The sequence below is a fragment of the Bos taurus genome, chromosome 9 (genome assembly GCF_002263795.3).
Source record: "Bos taurus isolate L1 Dominette 01449 registration number 42190680 breed Hereford chromosome 9, ARS-UCD2.0, whole genome shotgun sequence".
Classification (NCBI taxonomy): domain Eukaryota; kingdom Metazoa; phylum Chordata; class Mammalia; order Artiodactyla; family Bovidae; genus Bos; species Bos taurus.
The window spans coordinates 86,940,534-86,964,185 of record NC_037336.1 but is presented as its reverse complement, the minus strand read 5'-3'; the positions used below and the strand labels follow the sequence as shown (position 1 = coordinate 86,964,185).

The 23,652-nt window shown below is 35.3% G+C and overlaps 1 protein-coding gene and 1 long non-coding RNA gene across 5 annotated transcripts in view; one reads left to right on the top strand and one right to left on the bottom strand.

The window, feature by feature from the left end:
* The first annotated feature begins 695 nt into the window (after nt 1–695).
* On the top strand, nt 696–16,473 carry LOC104969619 (uncharacterized). The gene is made up of 5 exons (XR_003036441.2): nt 696–1,215; nt 8,321–8,415; nt 11,392–11,436; nt 14,047–14,873; nt 15,000–16,473. It is a non-coding gene; the product is annotated as an uncharacterized lncRNA (long non-coding RNA).
* Nucleotides 1,841–23,652, bottom strand: part of PCMT1 (protein-L-isoaspartate (D-aspartate) O-methyltransferase) — a 42,885-nt gene continuing 21,073 nt past the window's right edge. Inside the window, exons 4-9 of one of the 4 annotated variants that reach the window (XM_005211039.3) lie at nt 20,586–20,690; nt 18,617–18,737; nt 16,467–16,552; nt 12,031–12,200; nt 4,193–4,337; nt 1,841–2,646 (exon numbers count right to left, since the gene is read on the bottom strand). In XM_005211039.3, coding sequence (XP_005211096.1) covers nt 2,641–2,646; nt 4,193–4,337; nt 12,031–12,200; nt 16,467–16,552; nt 18,617–18,737; nt 20,586–20,690 — 633 coding nt within the window. In that variant the 3' untranslated portion in view covers nt 1,841–2,640. 4 annotated transcript variants of the gene reach the window in all.

The following is a 23,652-nucleotide window of genomic DNA, read 5'->3' as shown; positions in this document are numbered from 1 at the left end:
TCGGCTGCCCTAGGTCCCTGGATCATTGCCTCTTGTATTAATACTTAAAGTATCCTCACTGTGACCATCACCAGCCTGGATACTCCACCCAAGTGAGGATGAGTTCTTTAGACCCAGCAGCCCTAGAACTTCCTCTCATGAAAAAGGGAAGGAAGTGAAGGGAAAGGGAAGAAAAGCAGCACAGGAAATAGGGGTGGGGGTGGGGAGTAGGGGTGATGGGGTAAGGAGAGAATGAGGAAAGGAGGCAGGCTTTCACGGCCCAGGAGAGCACTCTAGGAACCAAAGCAAGGGGGCATGAAGAGTCCTACCCAGGACAACACAGGTCAGTTAGAAAAAAAGAGCCTGAAGTGGGGAACCAACACGACCACTGCCCCAGTGATACTGGAAGGATTAAGCATAGGGAAATTATCAGGTTTTTTCCTCTTTATTATAATAGATAAACACACACTTCCTTGGGCCCCAAGGGCCAGTCAGTTCTCTTCAAGCAGGATTTCTTAGTGGCGCTCTATTTGGTCTCTTCTTTGAGCAAAACATATGTAAATTAAAAGTTCATATAGTTAAAATTCATTCATCTTTACCCATTAATGAATGGTGCTTGCTTAAAATCCATTCCTCCTTATTCAAAATTTTTTAAAAATCTTTTGGGTTTTTTTTTTTTTTTTTGGCCACACAGCATTTGGGATCTCAGTCAAGGATCAAAGCCCAGCTCCTGCAGTAGAAGCTTGGAGTCTTAACCGCTAGACTCCCAGGGAAATTCCTAAACATTTTTTAATTCAAAAAGTGTGAAGTCCAAGAGCAAGGCTTGGCATAGCATGTGTCTTCACCAATCAGATGCCACTTACCAGTTTGTCTTATCAGATTTATAAATTGTCCCCTCAACCGGACTACAGACTACACACCCCTTGAGAGTAAGGGCCTTTTTCTATCCCCAAGACCTAACAAAGAGACTTAACATAAATTGTTGATCATGGCTAGGAAGGATACAGACGAGTGAATAAGTTGAAGAATTAATTTAAAGTCCTTGAGAATATTTGACCTTTGAAGCTATTGCAAATGCCAAGTCCTGGATCAAAAGAGTTCACGGCCTGAGTCCAGAAGCAACACTATCCACAGCAAACTGAAGCCAGCAATGAACTCACAAGTTTGGTCATCAACTAATGCAAGTTTCCTGTGCCTAAGACACTGACTGCCCAAGAGGAGACACTCGTCAAAGATGTATGTACAATTTTTAAAAGCTATTTTCAAAGAAGTGATATGTTAGACTTTAACTTAAGAGGTGGAGGAAAGTTGCCTCAGCACCTCACTAAGGCTCTGCCTGCCAGAATCATACACACTTGCACACAACAGAGGGAAGGGCTTTGCTGGGAGGGCCAGTTCTGATAACTTCTAGAGCGTGTATTTAAGATTTAGAGCCGTTTAAAAAACTAAGATCCTGCTGTAAAAGAGAAGATCACAACATTTAAGCAAGATCCCAACGTGTTACTGACTTAAACTCATTTTACAGTCGTTATATTAATAAATCTATTTGTAGGTCATAGATGGGTTTCGGTAAATTTATCCTTAACCTGCTCTTTCTTGACATCAGGTCAGTTCATTCATTCATTCAGCACATATGGTACATCTATAAGAGGCCCTGTGTTAGGCAAAGAAAAATAATAAATGAGGTGAAGTTCTTGTCCCCAAGAAACCGTTACATTCCTCAAATGTGCAGTTAGATTAAAGCTCTTAACTTACTCAGATCTCACAAAATGGAGCATCAGAGAAACAATGTTTTCTCTGTGACCTTAGCATTCTGTACCTGGTGGACATATGGTTCTTCTATATTCAAACACCACCAATGCCTCTTTCACTTTTAACTTTATTTGGCAAAGCAGCACTGCATAAACTGTTCAGTAACTAGGACACAGCTTACACAGCATGTTAAATCCATATACATTATGAGCAGCAAGTTAGAAACAAAAAACAATACTAAGCTACAAGTCTCCTATTATTTTTAAAGAGAAAAAGGAAGAACTATGTCAGTTATGTCCAATCTGAACAGCCGAGTGTTTTAGGGGACATCACCTGCCATTTCCTTAAGTTTTAATATTTACAAATGCTTAGTTTTAAGGTAACAAAGCAGCTGATTGTATCTACAACATGCTATTCTATGACACCACATCAAAAGCTTTAAAAAGGAAGCTCATCTCTATTTTCTTAGTAGCATCTAACATACACCCAAAAACCAAGAATCTTAACTTGTGAATGGTGGTGTTATCTGATGCACAAAAGCAGTCCGATAAATTAACATCAGAAAAGAATTAAGTGCCTAAGAAAAGAAAAGTCACTCCTCAAAATCAATTCACAAACCATGTTTTCCATTTTGCAGAACCCCTTCTTTTAATATTTAAAGGAAAACGTGGGCATGTTAAAGTAATAATACACAAATTTATATTCTGCATCCTTCTTCTTTCCAATCTGGCTTCTATGCCTCTCTGAAGAATTAGAAACCCCACAAATCCACACATTTTCATGCTGAAAATAGTGTAAGAAAGTTCAAAACAAGCTGTGATGCTGTTGATTTTCAAAAGCTTTGAAGACTGAGATGAGCAATCCACTGTAATATTATTATACTGGTCAAGCTGATGTTGCTTTTACAGTTCATCCCTGGGGGAGAAAGAGAGGAATATATAAGTAGGAGTTACATATGATAAACTTGGCTTTCTAACAGTTTAGATAGAACTAATAAATCAGTAAAAATATACCGATCCCCAAGCAATATATTACATTAAAAAAAAAAAAACCTAAGCAAATGATTCAGGTCAAAGCAAAAATGGAAATCAGCCATTTCAAACATCGTTCATGCTACTCCAGAATGAAGAATGAAAACTGAAGGGCCTTAATTCTTTATTTTTTTAATTCAAAAGTAATTTTCTTCCTTCATGACCAAAAATTCAGAGAAATGATAACTTTTAGATCCAGGATCTTGCTAATACTATTTATTGTACAATAATAACTTAAGTATTTAGAGTTCAGATAAGTCTTTATATTCACAAAACTGGACAAAAATTTAGTCTTTTGTTTAGAGTATCTGTTGAGTATATTGTTGAGCAATCACTGAGTGGGTCAATCTCAAACCAAACTCTGTGAGAAAAAGCATCATCTGTAGGTATAATATACCTGTCAGCTGATTTCATAAGGCAGCTTTATCAGCTCTAAGAGAAACCATTTGCTCAGCCAGCTGCAGCACTGTACCAGCAACTGCCAGTGAGAGGAAGGCAGGAATAAAAATGCAGTCTAAAGCAAACTGTATGGTATATAAACTATACCTCAATAAAGCTGCTAAAAGTAAAAAAATAAAGCTACCAGAAAAGCTTCTTATTTGAGGATAATCTGAGTAACAAGCAACACTGTTAAATACTCAAGTACTTTAGGGGTAAAGAAGTAGGATGTTTGCAATTAAATATCAAATGATCCAGGGGAAAAAAATGTTATGTGTGTGTGTGTGTGTGTGTGTGTATAGAAAGAGGGAAAGAAAAGGAATGTGGAAAGTGTTAATTAATAATTGTTAACTCTGGATGAAGAGATTCAGGAGCTCTTTGCACAATTCTTGCAACTTGTCTGTAATAAATTTTTTTTTTTAAGTTTTTAAAAAGCTGTTAAATAAATTTGAAGGAAAGATAAATAAAGAGCTAAAATTTCCCAGGTATGTGGTGAATTAAGGGATTTTTGGACAATATGGTATTTTCTATAAAATATGAATTTTATAAATTGTGCAAGAAAATATTTTAAAAATGACTTCTCCCATAAGTTGTCTTTGTCATACAACACTGGATTGTCTGTCAAATGATAAGTTACCAGTTCTGGCTCCTCTTAATATATTCTTCCAAATAATATAAGTACTATAATTCTCATGAAACAGCTTTTAATGAAATTCATGCAAGCATTAAAATACTTAATCTTCAAAGAGTTTACTTGCAAAATGCTCTATTCATAAATTTACTCGTGCTTTTAAAAATATGAATTAAAGATACTATTTTTTTAAATCATTTTACCACATTTTACAGTTGCAAAGTACTAAGGATTTTGTCAATAAATATCTTTATTGCCCAACAATATAGTACATTTCTAAATATCCTCTCCATTTAAAAATTTTTTTGAAAAGGGAAAAGGATTAAAAACTCTCAACAAACTGGGTATAGAGGGAACGTACCTCAACATAATAAAGGCCACATATGACAAGCTCACAGCTAACATCATTTCTCAATGGTGAAAAACTGAAAGCTTTTCCTCTAAAATCAGGAACAAGACAAGGATGCCCACTCTCGCCACTTTTATTCAACATAGTACTGGAAATCCTAGCCAGAGCAATTAGGCAAGAAAAAGAAATAAAAGGCATCAAAATCGGAAAGAAAGACGTAAAACTGTCTCTTTTTGCAGATGATAACTAAAATTAGTTGTTTCTATATACTAATAATAAACTATCAAAAGAAAAATTAAGAAAACAATCTCATTTACAATTATAGCAAAAAGGATAAAATATCTGGAAGTAAATTTAACCAAAGAGGTGAGAGTTGTACACTGAAAACTACAGAATGTTAATGAAAGATACTGAAGATGACACAAATAAATGTAAATATATTTCATACCCATGAACTGGAAGAGTTAATAGTTAAAATATCCATACTACCCAAAGTAATCTACTGAGTCAATAAAATCCCTATCAAAATTTCAATGACATTCTTCACATAAATAGAACAATCCTAAAATGTGTACAGGGCCACAAGAGACTCCAAATAGCCAAAGCAATCTTTAGAAAGAACAATAAGACTGGAGGTATCACACTTCCTGATGTCCAACTATATTACAAAGCCAAAGTAATCAAAACAGTATGGTACTCAGCATAAAAACAGACATAGAGACCAATGGAACAGAGTAAAAAGCCCAGAAGTAAACTCATGCATATATGGTCAATTAATTAGGAGCCAAGAATATATGATGTAGAAAGAACAGTCTCTTCAATAAGTGGTGTTGGGAAAACTGGACAGCCACATGAAAACAGAATGAAACTGGACCTCTATCCTACCACCACATCCCCCCAAATCAAAATGGGTTAAAGACTTGAATGTAAGACCTAAACTTATTGTGGTGATCATTTTGCAACATACCAAATCACTATGTTGTACACCTAAAACTACTATAATGCTATATGTCAATTATATCTCAATAAAACTGGTGAAAAAAAATCATACCATTAAAAAATATTTAATGATGAAAGACAATGTTGATGATATTTTATTAAATAAAGAGAGATTATAAAATAAAACTATGATCTCAGGAATACAAAAGAAATGTATATACTTCTATGGATATATAGAAAAGAAGAAAAAATCTAAAATGTTAACAAGAGGTTATCTCTAGATTCTGGGATTATGGATGACTTTTATTCTTTTCTGTTTGTTTTTTTCCTATTTTTAAATGCATGTACATTACTTTGATAGGAATATTACTGCGGAAAACAAATAGAAGGCAAGGATATTAACAGTATCCCCCCCGCCCCCACCCAAACACACAAAAAAAGGAAAAGAAATTAAGTTTACAGATCTGAATTATAACATTTAAGTTGTTAAGGAAAACCAAAAATTTGCTGCCATGGCATGTAACCCTGTCACATCCTAAGACTTCAAAATCTATTAACCTTCTTAATTTTTCCTAATATTTAAAATTCTACATAACCATATTTTTAATCTGACTTACATGCATAGATCATTTAAAATAAAAAATAGTATGTATTAAATTTCTACAAAGGCTTTTTAAAACTGCTGCTGCTGCTGCTGGTAAGTCACTTCAGTCGTGTCCAACTCTGTGTGACCCCATAGATGGCAGCCCTATATATGTGCTAATATTAATTAGATTCAGTTCAGTTGCTCACTCGTGTCTGACCCTTTGTGACCCCATGGACTGCAGCATGTCAGGCTTCTCTGTCCATCACCAACTCCTGGAGCTTGCTCAAACTCATATCCATCAAGTCAATGATGTCATCCAACCATCTCATCCTTGTTGTCCCCTTCTCCTCCCACATTCAGTCTTTCCCAGCATCAGGGTCTTTTCCAATGAGTCAGTTCTTTGCATCAGGTGGTCAAAGTATTGGAGCTTCAGCTTCAGCATCAGTCCTTCCAATGAATATTCATGACTGATTTCCTTTAGGATGGACTGGTTGGATCTCCTTCAAGAGTCTTTTCCAACACCACAGTTCAAAACCATCAATTCTTCAGTGCTCAGCTTTCTTTATGGTCCAACTCTCATATCTATACGTGACTACTGGAAAAACCATAACTTTGACTAGATGGACCTTTGTTGGCAAAGTAATGTCTCTGCTTTTTAATATGCTGTCTAGGTTGGTCATTGCTTTTCTTGCAAGGAGCAAGTGTCTTTTAATTTCATGGCTGCAGTCAACATCTACAGTGATTTTGGGGCCTCCCAAAAATAGAGTCTGTCACTGTTTCCATTGTTTTCCCATCTATTTGCCATGAAGTGATGGGACCAGATGCCATGATCTTAGTTTTCTGAATATTGAGTTTTAAGTCAGCTTTTTCACTCTCCTCTTTCATCAAGAAGCTCTTTGGTGCTTCTTCACTTTCTGCCATAAAGGGTGGTGTCATCTGCATATTTGAGGTTATTGATATTTCTCCTGGAAATCTTGATTCCAGCTTGTGCTTCATCCAGCCCAGCATTTCGCATGATGTACTCTACATATAAGTTTAGTAAGCAGGGTGACAATATACAGCCTTGACATACTCCTTTCCCAATTTGGAACCAGTCTGCTGTTCCTTGTCTGGTTCTAACTGTTGCTTCCTGACCTGCATACAGATTTCTCAGGAGGCAGGTCAGGTGGTCTGGTATTCCCTTCTCTTGAAGAATTTTTCAGTTTGTTGTGATCCACAGTCAAAGGATTTGGTGTAGTCAATAAAGCAGAAATAGAAGTTTTTCTGGAACTCTCTTGCTTTTTTGATGATCCAACGGATACTGGCAATTTGATTTCTGGTTCTTCTGCCTTTTCTAAATCCAGCTTGAACATCTGGAAGTTGACGGTTCACAAACTGCTGAAGCCTGGCTTGGAGAATTTTGAGCATTATTTTGCTAGCATGTGAGATGAGTCCAATTGTGCGGTAGTTTGAACATTCTTTGGCATTGTCTTTCTTTGAAATTGGAATGAAAACTGACCTTTTCCAGTCCTGTGGCCACTGCTGAGTTTTCCAAATTTGCTGGCATACTGAGTGCAGCACTTTCACAGAATCATCTTTTAGGATTTGAAATAGCTCAACTGGAATTCCATTACCTCCACTAGTTTTGTTCTTAGTGATGCTTCCTAAGGCCCACTTGATTTCGTATTTAGATTAACATTAGCTTATTTAGATTGTTTATATTATTTAGTTTAATATTAATTGGATTAATAACTATATATAACATATTACTTTATTGTAAAATAAATAATTATACACATAATTATTAGGCTAATAATTCTAAGACACTAATATTTAGTATTTTATATTCTTTATCAATAACAACTGAAAATACATACTGTCAGGAAATAACAATCAAAATCTATGAATGTTTTCTAATTCATGGGCTTTCTGAGGTAATACAAGCTTTGTACAATTAACTTTGTGCAAAGCATTATGAAAAACATAAAAAGAATTCCAAAAGTAACAATATATTCTTGCCTTTAAGAATGTAAAGCTTATCATAATGCTGTGTAACACAGGTAAAGAAATTAAAAAGGGACAGTATAGAACAATTTGGAACACAGGATCAATTGGATACACTAGGACCTATACCCTCAATCCTAGAAATGCCCAGTCAGCTCATAACATCCTTTTCATGCATACATGGCACTTTAAGAAGACATCAGTAGACAAAGTACTTATGGAACAAGAACCCTGAAACATTCCTCTGTTTCACAAAACAGAGATGGACTTATTCCATCGACCCTTGTGGCTATTAAAAACAAAAATAAAACTTACCAGAAGATTAACAAAACGTTCATTTCTAGGTATATAAAATAAACATGTATGTATAAAATATAAATAAATATTTGTATTTAGTTAGTTGCAACCAACTAATGCAACTATTACCTATCTATAGTCTTGAGCATAATACCACAGATTCTAGGTCTACAGCCTATCTATCTGGCATTCTCTCTCCTTTTATTAATCCATCAGAATTGCAAGGAATATTTTTCCAAGTATAAGGGGACAAAAGTCTACATTCAAGTTTCCGGGTTTATCTGACATGAGAATTCAGCATGCCCACTAAGTCCTTTTTTTTTCCCCCCATCTAGTTTCTAGCACACCTTTCCAGCAATGATTGGATCTCACTATCAAAGAGCACTCTCCCTAGCTCTGGATGCCTCAATTAGAGAAGGATGAAAAGCAGGTGAGAAACCAGGGAATAGTTGTAAGAAAGCACTGGGATGAGTCTTTAATCCTGAAGAAAAAAAAATCATCTAGCCTGACAAGAAACTGACTTAGGAAGCTTTTTACATAATTCCCATGTGAGATGAGAAAATATAAGTGACTTTTTAATCACATTCTATCCTTACCACCACTGCTTTAATTTAGCCCACCGTCACTGCACCCCTGATTTGCTATAGGTATCTTCTATCTCTGGCTATAGCTTTATCCCTTTCCAATCTACTCTCTACCCTACAACCAAAATTATCTTTCTGAAATGGAATTCTGATCCCTTCACTGCCTGGCTTGAACAATTGCTCCCTACCACCCTCAAGCCAGATTCAACACACTGCACTCTAACTGCCTGTTTGTCTTGTTTTTTGATTTTTTGGATCCTCTACCTGACGTAAGTTCCACTAGAATGGTCAGTTTCAAATTCACAGCTGTGTATTCCTGGCCCTGCAGCAATGCCCACGTAGTGGGCACACACACACTTGTTGAATTAATGATGTATTAGAAGGTCATCACACTGAAGATATTTAACAAATTTAACAGAATTGCCAAAGAAAAGTATTAGAAGTTGCTTTTTCAAAGGCAATTTAAAACAGATGCATTTTTTTCCCCTGTCAAGGACAGTTTAAGTATAGATTAGCCTGATGGCAGTAGAAACAAGACATATAAACACTTAGACGCCCTCTCAAATCTCTTCCATACCTAAATTTAAAAAGCAGCAGAGATATCTGCTCTATGGGAGGAAAGGGGAAGGAAGGAGGTGGTGAAAGCTGACTTCAGACTACATCTGGCCGAGAACCTCTTCCTCTCTGACTTAAAGTTAAGTCGGTCTGCTGTGATGCCCTGGTAGAGAGAAGAGGGCAGTGGGAGAGAACTGAGGCGATTCCTACATGTGGGAGCAGCTGCTTCGCTCTCTAGCTACAGCTCCCGTCAGAGACCGCCCGCTCCCCACCCTGTCCCTGCTGTCAGTGGGTTCCAGTAAAACTGTTTCCTCACCTTTAGGTCTAGAGTGGTAACAGCTTCCTACTATCACCTTGGGAATCCCTGGTCCCTGGCTATGTCGCATCCTTTATAGTTCCTGTAACTTTTCCCATATTTCTTTGAATAGTCCCTTCATTAAAATCACTTCAAAATCCTAGCTAAGCACACTCGGACCTTGACTAACAATTTATGAACACAAAAATGAATAGCAGATGAATGGTCCCTTAAGATGTTAAGTTAACCATTGATGCTTTACTCTTTCAAAACATTCTATTTTCTAATAATTTCAGCACAAATTTTTTTAACATCAGTTTTTTTTTTTCCAATTTCATTTCTAGATTCTGTTTTATATTCTTTAAACTTCATGATTTACAACTAAGTAACTGATTATCTATGTAATTAGAACTATATCTTTGGATGTAGGAAAATGTGTTTGAAAACATAGTAAATTTGCAAAAGAAAAAATTAGAAAATCCTCTTAGTACAACTGGAGAAAAGTTTTCTATGTGCATATATGTAAAATTGCTCAGCATTTTAAAAAGTTGGAAGGCCAAAAGGAAAACCAATATATATATATATATTTAAATATTTGGTAAATGACTGAACAATTGTCCATAGATTTAAAAATTATTCTAAGTTGAATACAAATAGTTTAGTCTTATCAGGGGTAAAATACAGGTAAGTGGAAGCCTGAAGCTTATATAATTGGGTAAGTGGGTGGGGGGGAGCTGCTTTATGAAGGGGAAAAAAAAAAGTCAACTAAAAACAAGACTATGTATATAAAATTTGGTATAAGGCCATGAATGGCCCAAAGCAAGTGAGGGCCCAGAAACTTAAGTTTCATTACCTTCAAGCTAAATCTACTTCTGTTTATAAAAACAAAACTCGTTTTATATATATCTGGTTATAAAAACAAAAAGCACTCTTACCTGATACCATATTTCAGTAATTTCAGTGATATGTTTGCCCTATTTATAGAGCAGCAATCGTAATATTTTGTAATTATATAACCATACTAGAAGCAAAGTGAAGGAAGTTTGTAACTATATCTGATTCTAATTGACAAGACTGCTAGCTTTTAAAAAACTTTAACCTGGCTGTGCTCCAGGTTAGAATTCAAAGAAAACAGCTATAACTACATTGTGAAGTGAAAGTCGCTCAGTCGTGTCCAACTGTTTAAGACCCCATGGACTGACTATACATGTAATTCTCCATGCCAGAATACTGGAGTGGGTAGCCTTTCCCTTCTCCAGGGATGGAACCCAGGTTTCCTGCATTGCAGGTGGATTCTTTACCAGCTGAGCCACAAGGGAAGTCCTTAACTTTATTAATAACTACATTAGGTGAAGAATTAAAATGCACTTCCTAATAAGGATCAACAGAAATGGCCAGTCAGAATTAATCAAAAGTAAAACTCAGTTTTGAACAAACAGAGTTAGATTCATTACCACTTTTGCTGTTAAACATTCATTAAAAAGGTATCTTTCCTCTTCCCAGAAAACAAAATTGAGAGGTCTGTGAAGCCTGGTGTGTTGCAGTTCAAGGGGTCACAAAGAGTCAGACACTACTGAGCGACTAAACAACGACAACATTTAATCTATAATCGCCATTTTACTTATTAAGAAATCATCTTAAAATAAGTACCTCTTGTCAAGTAAAAACAGATTCTAAAACAAGGAAACAGTAAGACCTTTCTTATTTTGCCAGTTAATTTCAAGTAGTCTTAGCTAATGTCTTACTTATGGATTTCACTCCCTCCCCCTGGAGAGAGTGGGCAGGGAAGAAGGAAGAGAAAAAACAGAGAAAGCTTGGCTTCAAAGGGAATATCCAATGATGCTGAGACACAGAAACAAAAGTGGGCGTTACATGAGCCATGCTGTGCTGAAGATATGCCACATGCTGTTGGCCCTTTGGGTGGGTGTGTGAGACCTGGGCACTCACTCACAGAACCCTCTTCCCTCCCCAGGAACTTAGAGGAGCTCAACAACTGGCCAGTCTGTTGTATAAAATGGTAAGCTTCTTCCTTACTGTGGTTCTGAAATAACAGCAGGATATAAAATAGGCACAGGTTGTCAGGCATCTATGAACCTGATTGAAAGAGAGAAGTCAAGTTCAGAGCGACAGTGTCCTCTCTGGCATTGACACCTTCGAAAACTGGGACAAGAGTATCTTTTCCCTTCTTTCTCTTCACAACAATGCTATAATAGAAGATGAACTAGGGCAGGAAATGATCCCTTCTCTTCAGATGAAAGCCTTCATTTCCATGACCATATAGCAGATATAAAAATTAGTTGTCAGTATAGAAACAGAGTGGCTGATAATAAAGTAACTTTACAAAGCGTGACTGACAGCCTCTTGAAAAAGAAAAACACCTTTGTGCCAACCAAGTCTCACCCCCTTTCCCAAAGATGAATTAAATCAAAAGAAGGACAGACCATGCAAAACTTTTCTACATTTTTAATGTAGTGAATTTCTGATGTTAAAATGGAGTAGCATAAAGGTGACAACCAAAAAAGCGGCTCTTGCAGTCTTATCTCTTAAAATCCACACCCTTTCACCTTGCATGTGTGGAAGAAGAAAGAGCAGAAGAGAAAATCACTTCCACCTGGACCACTGCTTTTCTTTATCTGTTAAAGGCACGTATATCACTCCCATCAGAGGTTTCATTTTGACACTGCCATCTTGCAGCTTGTCATACTGCTCCAACATCTGGTTTCCACCTGCAGGACCAACTGGCAATATCAATCTTCCACCAGGCTTTAACTGGTCTATTAGCTAAAAGAAACAGAAAAGGACACACACACCAGGTTATAGATTTTATATTAATAGTCATTTTACATCACTATACACAACTTTCAGTGTCCATGGGCAGAAAGCAGAAATGTACCTTATTTAGTACATCTACTCTTCCACTGTTAAACTTGTTACTTAATTACTCACACACTCATTTACTACTGACCTCCTCTACTACAGTACAAATTCTCTGATGACGGGGACTGTGTCTTATTCATCTTTGTGCCCTTAGCCTCAAACATAGTACCTAGTATAACTGCAAAGCTCAAAATGTTTGAGTTGAACCACATAATGTGGACTATCCTCTTGAGAAGACCAAAGGCAAAGCAGAAAATTTCAATTCTTGTATGCCTGTTTTCAATCTTTGTAGTTTGGAGGGGAAGAAGGGACGTGTAGAAAATCAGCAAGGAATCCCTATCCTATCTAAGAATTTAAGGCATCACTGAACCAGAGATAAGGGAACTCTGGTTTTACGACTGAATTTAGGATCACAGGAAGCATGACATGATAAAGGAAGGTAGGGCTGGAGTCCCTGCAGCATTAGAAAGAGGACGTCCCTATCAAAGAACCAAAATTGCTCAGTTACAGCCCCTCTGGTTAGAAAATTTTTAAGTCACATGTTACAACGTGAATGCAGCCTGAAAGATGACCATCAATCAAAAACAGTAAGGAAAAAACCTTCCCAGAGAAGGGAGTCCTTAATTAAAATTTTGGTTGTCAGCAAGTCTACCTTATTTTTTCCAATTCCTCTAAATGTCAAGATTTTCAATGAAAAAATAGACTTCTTTCCTCTCCCTCAATCTTGCTCCTTTAATCCATTAATTTTAAAACCTTTTAGCTGTCTTTTTTTATAGTGCTTACTTCTAAAGCATGCCATTTATTTATTTTTAACCAAAATATAATTGACATATAAACATTGTGTTGGTTTTAGGTGTACAACATAATGATCTGATATATGTATATAATGTAAAATGATTACTACAATAAACTTAATTAACATCTATTATCACACATAATTACAATTTTTTTCTTGTGATGAAAACTTTTAAGGTTTACTCTTAGCAACTTTTAATTATATAATATAGTATTATTAACTATAGTTAATATAGTCAATAATTAACATAGTATTAACTATAGTCACCATGCTGAATAACATTTCCTTTTCTACTTCAAATTATATGCCAGATGAGGACTAAGCTCTCATACATAATCAGTTGTCCCTCAGTATCCAAGGGGGACTGGTCCCAGGACTTTATCTCTGATACCAAAATCCACAGACATTCAAGTTCCTTATAGACAATGGTGTAGTATTTGCATATAACCTACATATCCCATATACTTTAAATTATCTCTAGACTTATTATATTTAAAACAAGGCAAATACCATCTAAACAGTTGCCAGGTACAACTTCAAACTGCAATGAAAAATTCAAGTTCTGTGCTTTTTGGAACTTTCTGGAAATTTTCTTCTGAATATTCTCAATCTGTGATTGGTTGAATCCTTGAATGTGGAACCCTTGGATACAGAGGGCCAGCTGCATTCTGCTTCTTTCCCCTAATCCAACCAAGATCATCATATTTTATGAAAACCATTTTCTGTTATGACTGTGTAAACATAATTTGCAGCTGAGCCAAGAGGTACTCAGTTACTGTTTCCTTTCTTGTAGAATAGTTGTTTTCTCTGCAGTTAAAAACTGAAGCTTTTTCTTTTTTTTTCACTCACTTAATTTTCTTTGTGTTTCTTCCAACAGCTTCTTAATGAAATTTTTATACAGTCAAATCTATTTATAAGCACGTTCCTTTCTCTCCCTCTCTTTTTTTCTTGTAGGCTCCCTTCTGGTTCTTTTCCTCCTCTGCTCTAAATCTGGACTGGTTACTCTCCAGGCCTGCTGCATAGCTGTCACACCGGGACTTCCCTTTGTAACAATACGGGCAACTCTGACCATCTTTCTCCTGAACGAGGTGTCCTACCTTCCTAGACGCCATGGCTGCTGCTTTCTGGTTTCTCTCACTGTCTCTCTACTCGCTCATTTTTTGATGACATTTAAAGCAATTCCTCCAGAAGTATTCTGTGAAACAGTATGTGGAATACTTTTTAAAGAAATTGAGATTTGCAAATCTAAAATTATCTTTCTTCTATGTATTTAGTGGTATGTGCAGTACAGGATTCAAGATTGGAAACTGGAAATCATTTTCAGTTCAGAATTGTGATGCTTTGCCTCTGACTTGTTCATTCTAATGCTGCTTATCTACAGATTGATGCCTGTCTGATTACTGACCCTTAATGAACGATCCATTTTGTTTTTCTGGAAACTTTTCGAATATTCTCTTTATAATATCCTGAAATTTCATGGTGATATTGTGGGTCCCCCACCTCTTTTTTAAATTCATTATACTAGGTACTCAATAGATGTTTTTAAACTACAGAATCATGTCTTTCAGTTCCTGGAAATTTTCTTAGGGCTTCAGGCTAATTGTTCCTCATAAAGAATTTCAAGCAGCAGCTCCTTTTTTCAGGCCACAACGTCATCTCTGGTTTCCAAGATCCTGATGCCTCCAGTTTCTAAGCTTTTGCTTAGTTCTGCAAAACAAGCGGCCTCTGCACTGATACTCCCCTCTGCAGTCTCTTTGGTTCAGTTTCCTCCACCCTTCCAGGTCAGTTATTACTCTATCTGCTTTTCTGTCTTCATACACTGTAGCGTTCAGGACTGTTAAATATAATCTCCTAGATAACTGAATATAGAGTTTCATATTTCTTGTTTCTGTTTCTTGTTTTTCTAGCTGTTATGAAGTGGTATCCAAAGGAGGCATAAACATCTTGACTCTATTCTCTTAAAACTGGAAAGCCCCTCCAGCATGTCTATCTTCAAATTTAATCAGATGTAAAGAGCCACCCTCCAAATAATACTCCACCTGCTACTACAAATGTTCAAATTCATACCAAGCTAAAGCCAGAAGTGCCCATCAAGATCATCTTAGGATCTTAGTAAGGAAGATGAGTCCTATCCCCAAGAATCTTTCATTTAAACACATTTCTATTTTAGATTTTAATTGTTCCTCCTAGGTTGCCAATATTTTCAAAAAAGAAAAAAGTTTTAAGAAGTTAAAAAAAACCTACTGATCATGTGTTCATATATGAAAATTCATTATTTACTTATGACTGGTACAACTTTCTACATCATGTTAATACTTCTGTTAAAAACTACTAGTTTGGTCTTTTTTTAAAAATACATAACAGGGCCAGAGAGAACAGTTCATTTTCCTAAAGTCATTCAGCCAATGAGTAACAAGTCAGTAATCAGAACAAATCTCCAAACTTTCAGCTCCTTATAACTGTGTAAACACACACAAAACTACTTCCAGGTTGGGGAGTTAATGAGACTGGGCAAAAGAGAGTCAATTTTAGCCCTTTGTCATCTAGTTAAGAACTATGTAAGAATCACATGTAATAGCAATCTAAGCCAAGGATTATTTGGGCTGACATAAGTTTATCAGAGTCTTACTGAAATGAAAACTCAATTTTGTACTTAAATATTTCCTTGACTATGTAATATATACTACTGGAATATCCTATCTTCTCATTGCAACTATGAAAATTAAGATTTCTTTCTTCCTACTATTCTTTAAGATTCAGTTCAAATTTTATTCCTGTATGAAATCTCCTTCACTATTCTATACAACATACTCCCCTTCCTCTGAACTCCTCCTACAAGGCGTATTTTCTTTTCCCTTCAATATCTATCATATGCTGATGATATGCTATCAAATCATTCATTTCCCTGATACATGTGCAATAGATCTCTTCTAGTAAGGTCAGTGAGGATAAGATGTATGACAAATACTTCCTGGTATTACCCATGAACCTAACATAGTCTTGCACATAACACACCACGTGATTACCAGGTCATGAACTCCAAGGGGATTTTCCCAATTTTACTAGTGTACTCGTTCTTAGTTGAATCAAATACTGCTTGAAATAAGACAGTCACGAGCCACGGCTTAGTCATCTTCATGTCATTTATACAACTGTTTGTATATGAAAAAAACTGCCTACTAACTAATTAAAATACACAGCTAATTAAAATTAAAATTCAAGTTACAAATTGAGCATAATTATCAGCCAAGAAAAAAAAAAGGACACAATGTAACATAGATGGTATTTTCAACATCAATAGAAGTCATTTCCTATAAATGTTTAAGAGCTTTAGTTGAATAAAGTACACAAACAGAAAAAAAAAAACAACTCACTGCCTGGGGCACAACTGGGGCTGCAGCTCCTACGTGAATAGCATCATAAGGGGCTTCTGCGGCATATCCCATTCGTCCATCCCCCACTGAAAGAGAAAAGTGCTTTAAACACCTGTTCTGACAGAATTACCCAGTGTGAAGAATTACAGGAGGTTTAAAACAGAGAAAGGACAGATCTTTTTAAAATCACTTAACTAAGTGATGCTGGGACAATGGATAATTCAAAGAAAAAATAGATACTTGGACCCCCACACCTCATGAATACACAAAAATGAACGTCAAAAAGATCAAAGGTCTAAATGTAAAAAGTTAAAATGGCAGTATGTCCGAGAAAGAATTCAAGGATGTATCTTCATGATTTAAGAGTACCTTAAACAGGATATAAAAAACACTACAAGAAATGGGTAAGTCTGACTACATTAAAATTAAGAATTTCTAATTATCAAAAAGAACAGTATGAGAGTAAAAAGACATATCAGAGTGGGAGATTTACAGTATGTATAAATAGACAAAAGGTTAGTGTATAAAAGTCCTACAAATCAAAGAAAAATATAACTCAATATCTGAATAGAAATTTCACAAAAGAGGAAATCCAAATGGCCAAACATATGAAAAAGTGTTCAACTTCACTGATTAATATTAAAATACAAAATTAAAACCACAGAGATACTACCATACACTAAGTGGGTAAGAGAAAAATTTAGTAATCCCAAGTATCGGGATTGTGATGTGAAGCAATAGGAACCTTGATATACTATTGATGGGAATGTAAGTTGGTTCAGTCACTTCAAAAAACAGCTTTTGCAGTATCTATGGTCACTCTATGAACCTGTAATAATACACCTACAGAAATAAGTGTTTGTATGAGTGTATATCAGCATCTGGACTTACGTACATTGTGAATATGCAGCACTGTGAATATCTCTAAATCAGAAACAACCCAAAATATCCATCTACAGTAGCATTAATAAAAAAAAATTTGGTAATGTTGCTACAATTGACTGCTATACAGCAATAAAAATTAACTATCATGCAAAAAGAAGGATGAATCTTACAAACCTAACAATGAATGAAAAGTCATTCATCATAGAATATGTACTGTATGATTCCATTTAGCTAACATTCAAGATATTGAACATCATCTATGGAACTGCAATTAGGTAGTAAATGCCTAAAAGTAATGTTACTAGTTACCACTAGGGAAAAGGGAAGTAGTTATGGTGAGGGAACAGAAAGCAGAGGACTTTCAAGGTACTGATAATGTCCCATTTCTTGATCAGTGTGGTGATTAAACAGGTGCTTGTTAAGCTTCACATTTATATTTTCTGCATATTTTGAGGTCTGTTATTTCTCTCAATATAAAACATACTCACATGGAAGTGTGTCCACAAATACCACTGAATGGAAAAAAGCAAACAAAAGAACAATATGTAGAGTATAAGTCAATCTAAACACTGTGTGCTGCTGCTGCTAAGTCTCTTCAGTCGTGTCCGACTCTGTGCGACCCGAGACGGCAGCCCACCAGGCTCCCCCATCCCTGGGATTCTCCAGGCAAGAACACTGGAGTGGGTTGCCATTTCCTTCTCCAGTGCATGAAAGTGAAAAGTGAAAGTGAAGCTACTCAGTCGTGTTCAACTCCTAGCCACCCCATGGACTGCAGCCTACCAGGCTCCTCCATCCATGGGATTCTTCAGGCAAGAGTACTGGAGTGGGGTGCCATTGCCTTCTCCAAAAAAACTGTGTGTGTGTGTGTGTGTGTGTGTACAATTTATTCATACACATTTTTATATGTCTGAAAAACATGAGGAAAAAGAGAGGCTTTCTTTATCTTACATACCTCTGTGTACCGTTTACATTTTCTATATTCAACACTGATTACTTTGATGTTACTTCTTTAAAAAGTAATGAAGAAAGAACTCAACATGACATTTTCTGAAATGGTTAATAGTCATGTCACCCCTGGTCAAGGTAGAACCAGTGTAACATTTTAGAGTAATTTATTTTCTTGCTTAGTACTTAAAAGTGATTGTTAAAAAAAAAAAAAAAAGCAGCAGCAATAATTAGCTCTGAATATTATGTCACTTGCATGGGATTTTTATGAAAATAAAAATTCTCCAGAGAGGAAATTTTCAAAGTTTTCTGATACTTACCAACCAGTTGCACCCTCCCTGAAGACAAAAGCATTGGATCATCCTTTCTGACATTATTTATTGAGTCATCTACTAGCTCTTTAATGTGGTCAATTCCTATGACTTTCCCACTAGGTCCAACCTGGAAGTGAGAATAATTCAATAATTCATTGGTCTTAGTTTTTCTAAGGTGTCAATAAAATATTTCTTTATCCAAAGTTATATTTAGTAATGAGAAATCAGGACAAATACACAGTTTAAGTCTCTAATTTGATTGTTAAATACTCAGTCTATTATAGATTATTTGACAATAACTTTCTCAGCCATAACCCTAAATGAATAATGATACTTCAGTAATTATAAAACTAGAATTTTAAAAATTTACAATACTAAGAAAAATGGTATCTTTCTTCCTTCAGTTTCTAATTTTTATACCCAGAATCCTGAAATGGGACTTAGCTACCAATATTAAATGGTAGTTATTAGTGCAACCATTTTTTATTTAAATTCCATTGAAAGTGTGACTTTAAATATTACAGATACATAAAAAATTTTATAGGAATTTCTATACCTGATTCTACTGCCACATGTGGGAAATATAAAAATAAGTAAAAATATTAAAAGACCCTAAACATAAATATTAACTGTAGAATGAAATTAACACAATAAAGACTCTGAAGTCAGACTATCTGGGTTTACATCTAAATTTCTTACTTACAACTATATAACCTTGACAAGTTATTCTATCAATCAGGTTCCTCAGCTGTAAAGTGAGGAGGAAGCGGGTACATACCCCATAAATGACATGAGGAACTAATAAGAGAATACATGAAGAGTATTGTGAACACTGACCAGCACATGGTAAACATGTGAAAAACATTAATTAGTATCATTTTCAAAAAGATAACTGAGAAATAAAATGACTTTTAAAAAAATGATAATGCCTCTGAAAACGTAAACAGTCAAATACAGAAAACAAGCCATTAATTAAACACCATTTCTAGTATTTAATTACATCCCATTAGTTAGGGTTGCTGCTGCTGAGTCACTTCAGTTGTGTCCGATTCTGTGCGACCCCATAGACAGCAGCCCAAGTCAAACAACTGAAAAGGAATATCTGAATTCTTATTGTGTGCCTGGCACTGTTCTGGAGGCTTAGGATACATCAATGAAAAAAACTCAGAAAAAATTCCCACCACTCTGGAGCTTACATTCTAATAGTCTGCCAATTATATATTGACAGCAAATTAAATGGATTCTAGTCAAAAAGGATCCATAAATGCTACCTTAACTAGACCATAACCTTCCAAGCTGGACTCCAGGTATAAGATTTTTCTTAATCAACTTGACTTGATTATCTGAGCACAGATAAACTTTTACTCCAAGGTGCCTGAGTGGGCCTCCAGACTCAAACTCCGAATAGTCATTATCAGATAAGCCTCTGATGATGAAATTTGAAGTATAATAAAATAAAATAAAAATGCATTCATTTTTCTTAATGTAAAAAGAGTTCTCCCTCAATCCTAATAAACCTATTGTTTGGATATCAGGCTGGTTCTGCCAAATGAAAACTTACAAGAATGAAGTCTGGGAGCTCTTGGTTGCCACTGTGTGATCACAAGAGAAAAGCATATCTGAGAATACAGAGAACTTGTGGAGGAGAGCCAAGTCAAACCAAGAACCAGAGAGAAACTCACTGTCCATAACAACTTGAGATCTTTCTCTGAATCCAGCCATACAAGAAGCCAGAGAGACCTCTAGACTTTTCCATGATATAACCAAATAATTCCCTTCTAGTTCTGCCAGAGTTCAACTGAATGTTCTGTCACCACCACAACAAAAAGAAATCCTAGGTGACACATATTCTAACTGCTATCTCAACAGAATTTAAAAAGAAAGAAAACTCTCAAAAACTGCTAGTGAAAAAAATACATGGCCAAATCATATAATATGCTTCTGTTGGGGCCAGAATAGTAAATAAAGCTCTTACCATACGTGCAAAACATGCAGTAAGGATTCCACTTCCAGATCCTACATCAAGAGCTTTAGCTCCTTCATTCAACTGATCAAATAGAAGTTCTAGTGCATATGCATGCTGCCAAAAGAAAACAAAGCAAGTATTCATTTTTCTTCTTAAGATTCTATAAAGTATATATACCATGGCATATGAATAAAGCTGCAAACTTCTCAACAATTTTTCCACTACTGTCATCTACCAAAACAATGAAAACATAACATATTACATACTTACACCTACAGAGGAATTATGTAAGAACATCCTAGTTTGATTAAAATTCTTGTGCTTAAAGTGTTTCCATAATTTTAGATCTCCAGTATGTGAATATTTAAAATTTAACAATTTCAAAGTAAAAAGCTATAAAAAGATTTACAGTGAAAGGTTTCCATTCCACCCCTCTCCCCAACCAGTCTCACTCCCTAAAGGCAACCAATGTTACCAGTTTCTACTGACTCCTTTCAAACATATTCACTTTATGCATATGTAAGCAAATATGTATGTATTTATAAATATATCTTAAAGGAGTGTATGTTTGTATGAATGTATTATAAGAACAAATATGCCTAATGAGAGACACTTAAGTTAGCTTCAATCTTCCATAACAAATAGATAAATATTCTTAAAAGGTATTAATATGCCATAAGATAATAATCTTTTTAATAATCTTGTAAAGTATATCTATGGGATAAATAGCTAGAGGTAGAAGTAAGGGGGCCAAAGGATACGTATGTTTATGTTTACAGTATAAATTACATATCAAATAAAGTCATTGGTTAAGGTTTGGATCAAACCAAGAAATAAAGACTTCTCTATTCCATCCTCTTTATGAACTTACATTTTAGTACTTTTCCAAAATATGAGGTTAGAATTAATAAATGGTATCTCAAAAGCTGTCTTTAAATGCCTGGTATGTTCACTACTAAAAATCATTGATCTAGTAGCAATAAGCACATTCACTATAAGATCTTGGTTGATAAAAATACACATCCATGAATCCATAGTGACAGTAAGTAAATATATCCCTTTACACATATATAAACGGAGGATAGGGAGAAACTGTTCCCAAATGTTCCAAATATAGATGAAATATTGAACTTAGAAAACTGCCATTTGGCAACCAGTTCAGTAATAACTGATTAAGTCAAAAATCACAAATGGATGCTGAAACTAGTATATTATCACTTGATGAGCAAATACTCTCAAAGTGTTTGCCCAAGACACATTAATTACAAAAGGGAAAAATAATAACTTTACAATGGAGTTAGAAGTTTCTTAGTGGAGAACCTTGACTGACACTACCTCAATCAGATGATTAATGTTAGTATCACCAAAAATGGGACACTCTGACATTACATAACATCTGCAATATTTCAGGCAAAAATGTATAACATATCTAACCAGGAAGAAAAATCAGACCAACCTAAATTGAGAGGCAATCTATAAAATAACTGGCCTGTATTCATAAACATTTTCAATACTATAAAAGAAAAAAACTAAGGCGCTATTCCAGATTAAAAAGACATGGCAATTGAATGAAACTCCTGATCTGCAACCTTCTTTTTCTTTAAAAGACATTATTAGAACAACTGATAACATCTAAATGAGGTCTGTAAATTAGCTAACAGTGTTGTATCAATGTTAATTTCCTGATTTTGACAACTGTAGTATGGTTATTTAGGTGAACGTTCTATTTTTAAAGATAAAGAGCATTCTGTTTGCAAATTACGCCTACAGAGTTCATAAAAAAATATATATATTTCATATACATATATATCTTCCTCCCCCCATATAAATAGGGGGAGGGAGAGAGAAGGAGAGAGAGAATAAATGATAAATCAAATGTAGTACAATGCTAACACTTTATCTGGGAATTATTTGTACTATTCTTAGAATATTTCTGTAAGTCTGAAATTATGTCAAAATTAAAAAAAAAATTTTTTTTAATCATCAGATATAGGTACCATTCAAAATGGAGGACAGAATAGAAACTCCCTAACTTAGCTGATAAAAGCCAGAATACTGATTACCTAGAGGATGGAGGTTGACTAGGAAAAGAAGCCTTTCTGACTGAGGGAGCCTTCTGGAGTGCAGGAAATGACCTGGTAGTGGTTACACATATGTAGACACGTAAACATTCATCAAGCTGTACACTTAAGATGTGTGCACTGTGCAAAAGTGAAAGTGAAGTCGCTCAGTCGTGTCCAACTCTTTGCAACCCCATGGACTGTAGGCTACTCTATTCATGGAATTTTCCATGCAAGGATACTGGAGTGGGTTGCCATTTCCTTCTCCAGGAGATCTTCCCGACCCTGGGATCGAATCCGGGTCTCCCACACTACAGGCAGACTCTTTACTGTCTGAGCCACTTTTGGGTTTCTGCAATTTAATAAAAAAAAAAAACTTTGAAAATATTATTTACTCCAATCACTAAAAGTGGGTGGTACAAACATTTATGTACCTCCTAATGTGATGAACAGAAGAACCATTAGGAAATTTTCTTGAAAAGAAAAAAAAGGAAAAAGTTAAATATGGCTAAGAATCATTTAATGAATATGGGAACTTCTATAGGATAAATGAACAAATTTTGTCAATAAATAAATGGCATTTTCAAAAGGGAGACTATTAAAATGAAAAGAGACTTTAAAAGATTAAAAAGGTGTAACATAAGCCTCTTGTTTGGATCCTGATTTAAGCAAATCAACTATAAAAGAATTTTTTGAAACAGCTGGTAAAGTTTGAACATGGACTAGGTATAAGATAATACTAAAGAACATTGTTAGGCATGATATGGTATTGTAGTTGTGCTTTTAATCCTTCCGATTTATACGATTTACGGGTAAAATGATATTATGTTTGAGACAGCTTTAAAATATTTCAGTAAAAGAGAAATAACTATATAAAACAAGATTAGCACATTGTTGGTAATTAATGGAGTTGGGTGACTGGCTACATGAGGGTTCATTATATTATCCTATTTGCATGTGTGGTGTTGGAAATTTTCCATATTAAAAATTCTTTAAAAGACATTGAGGCTATCTTT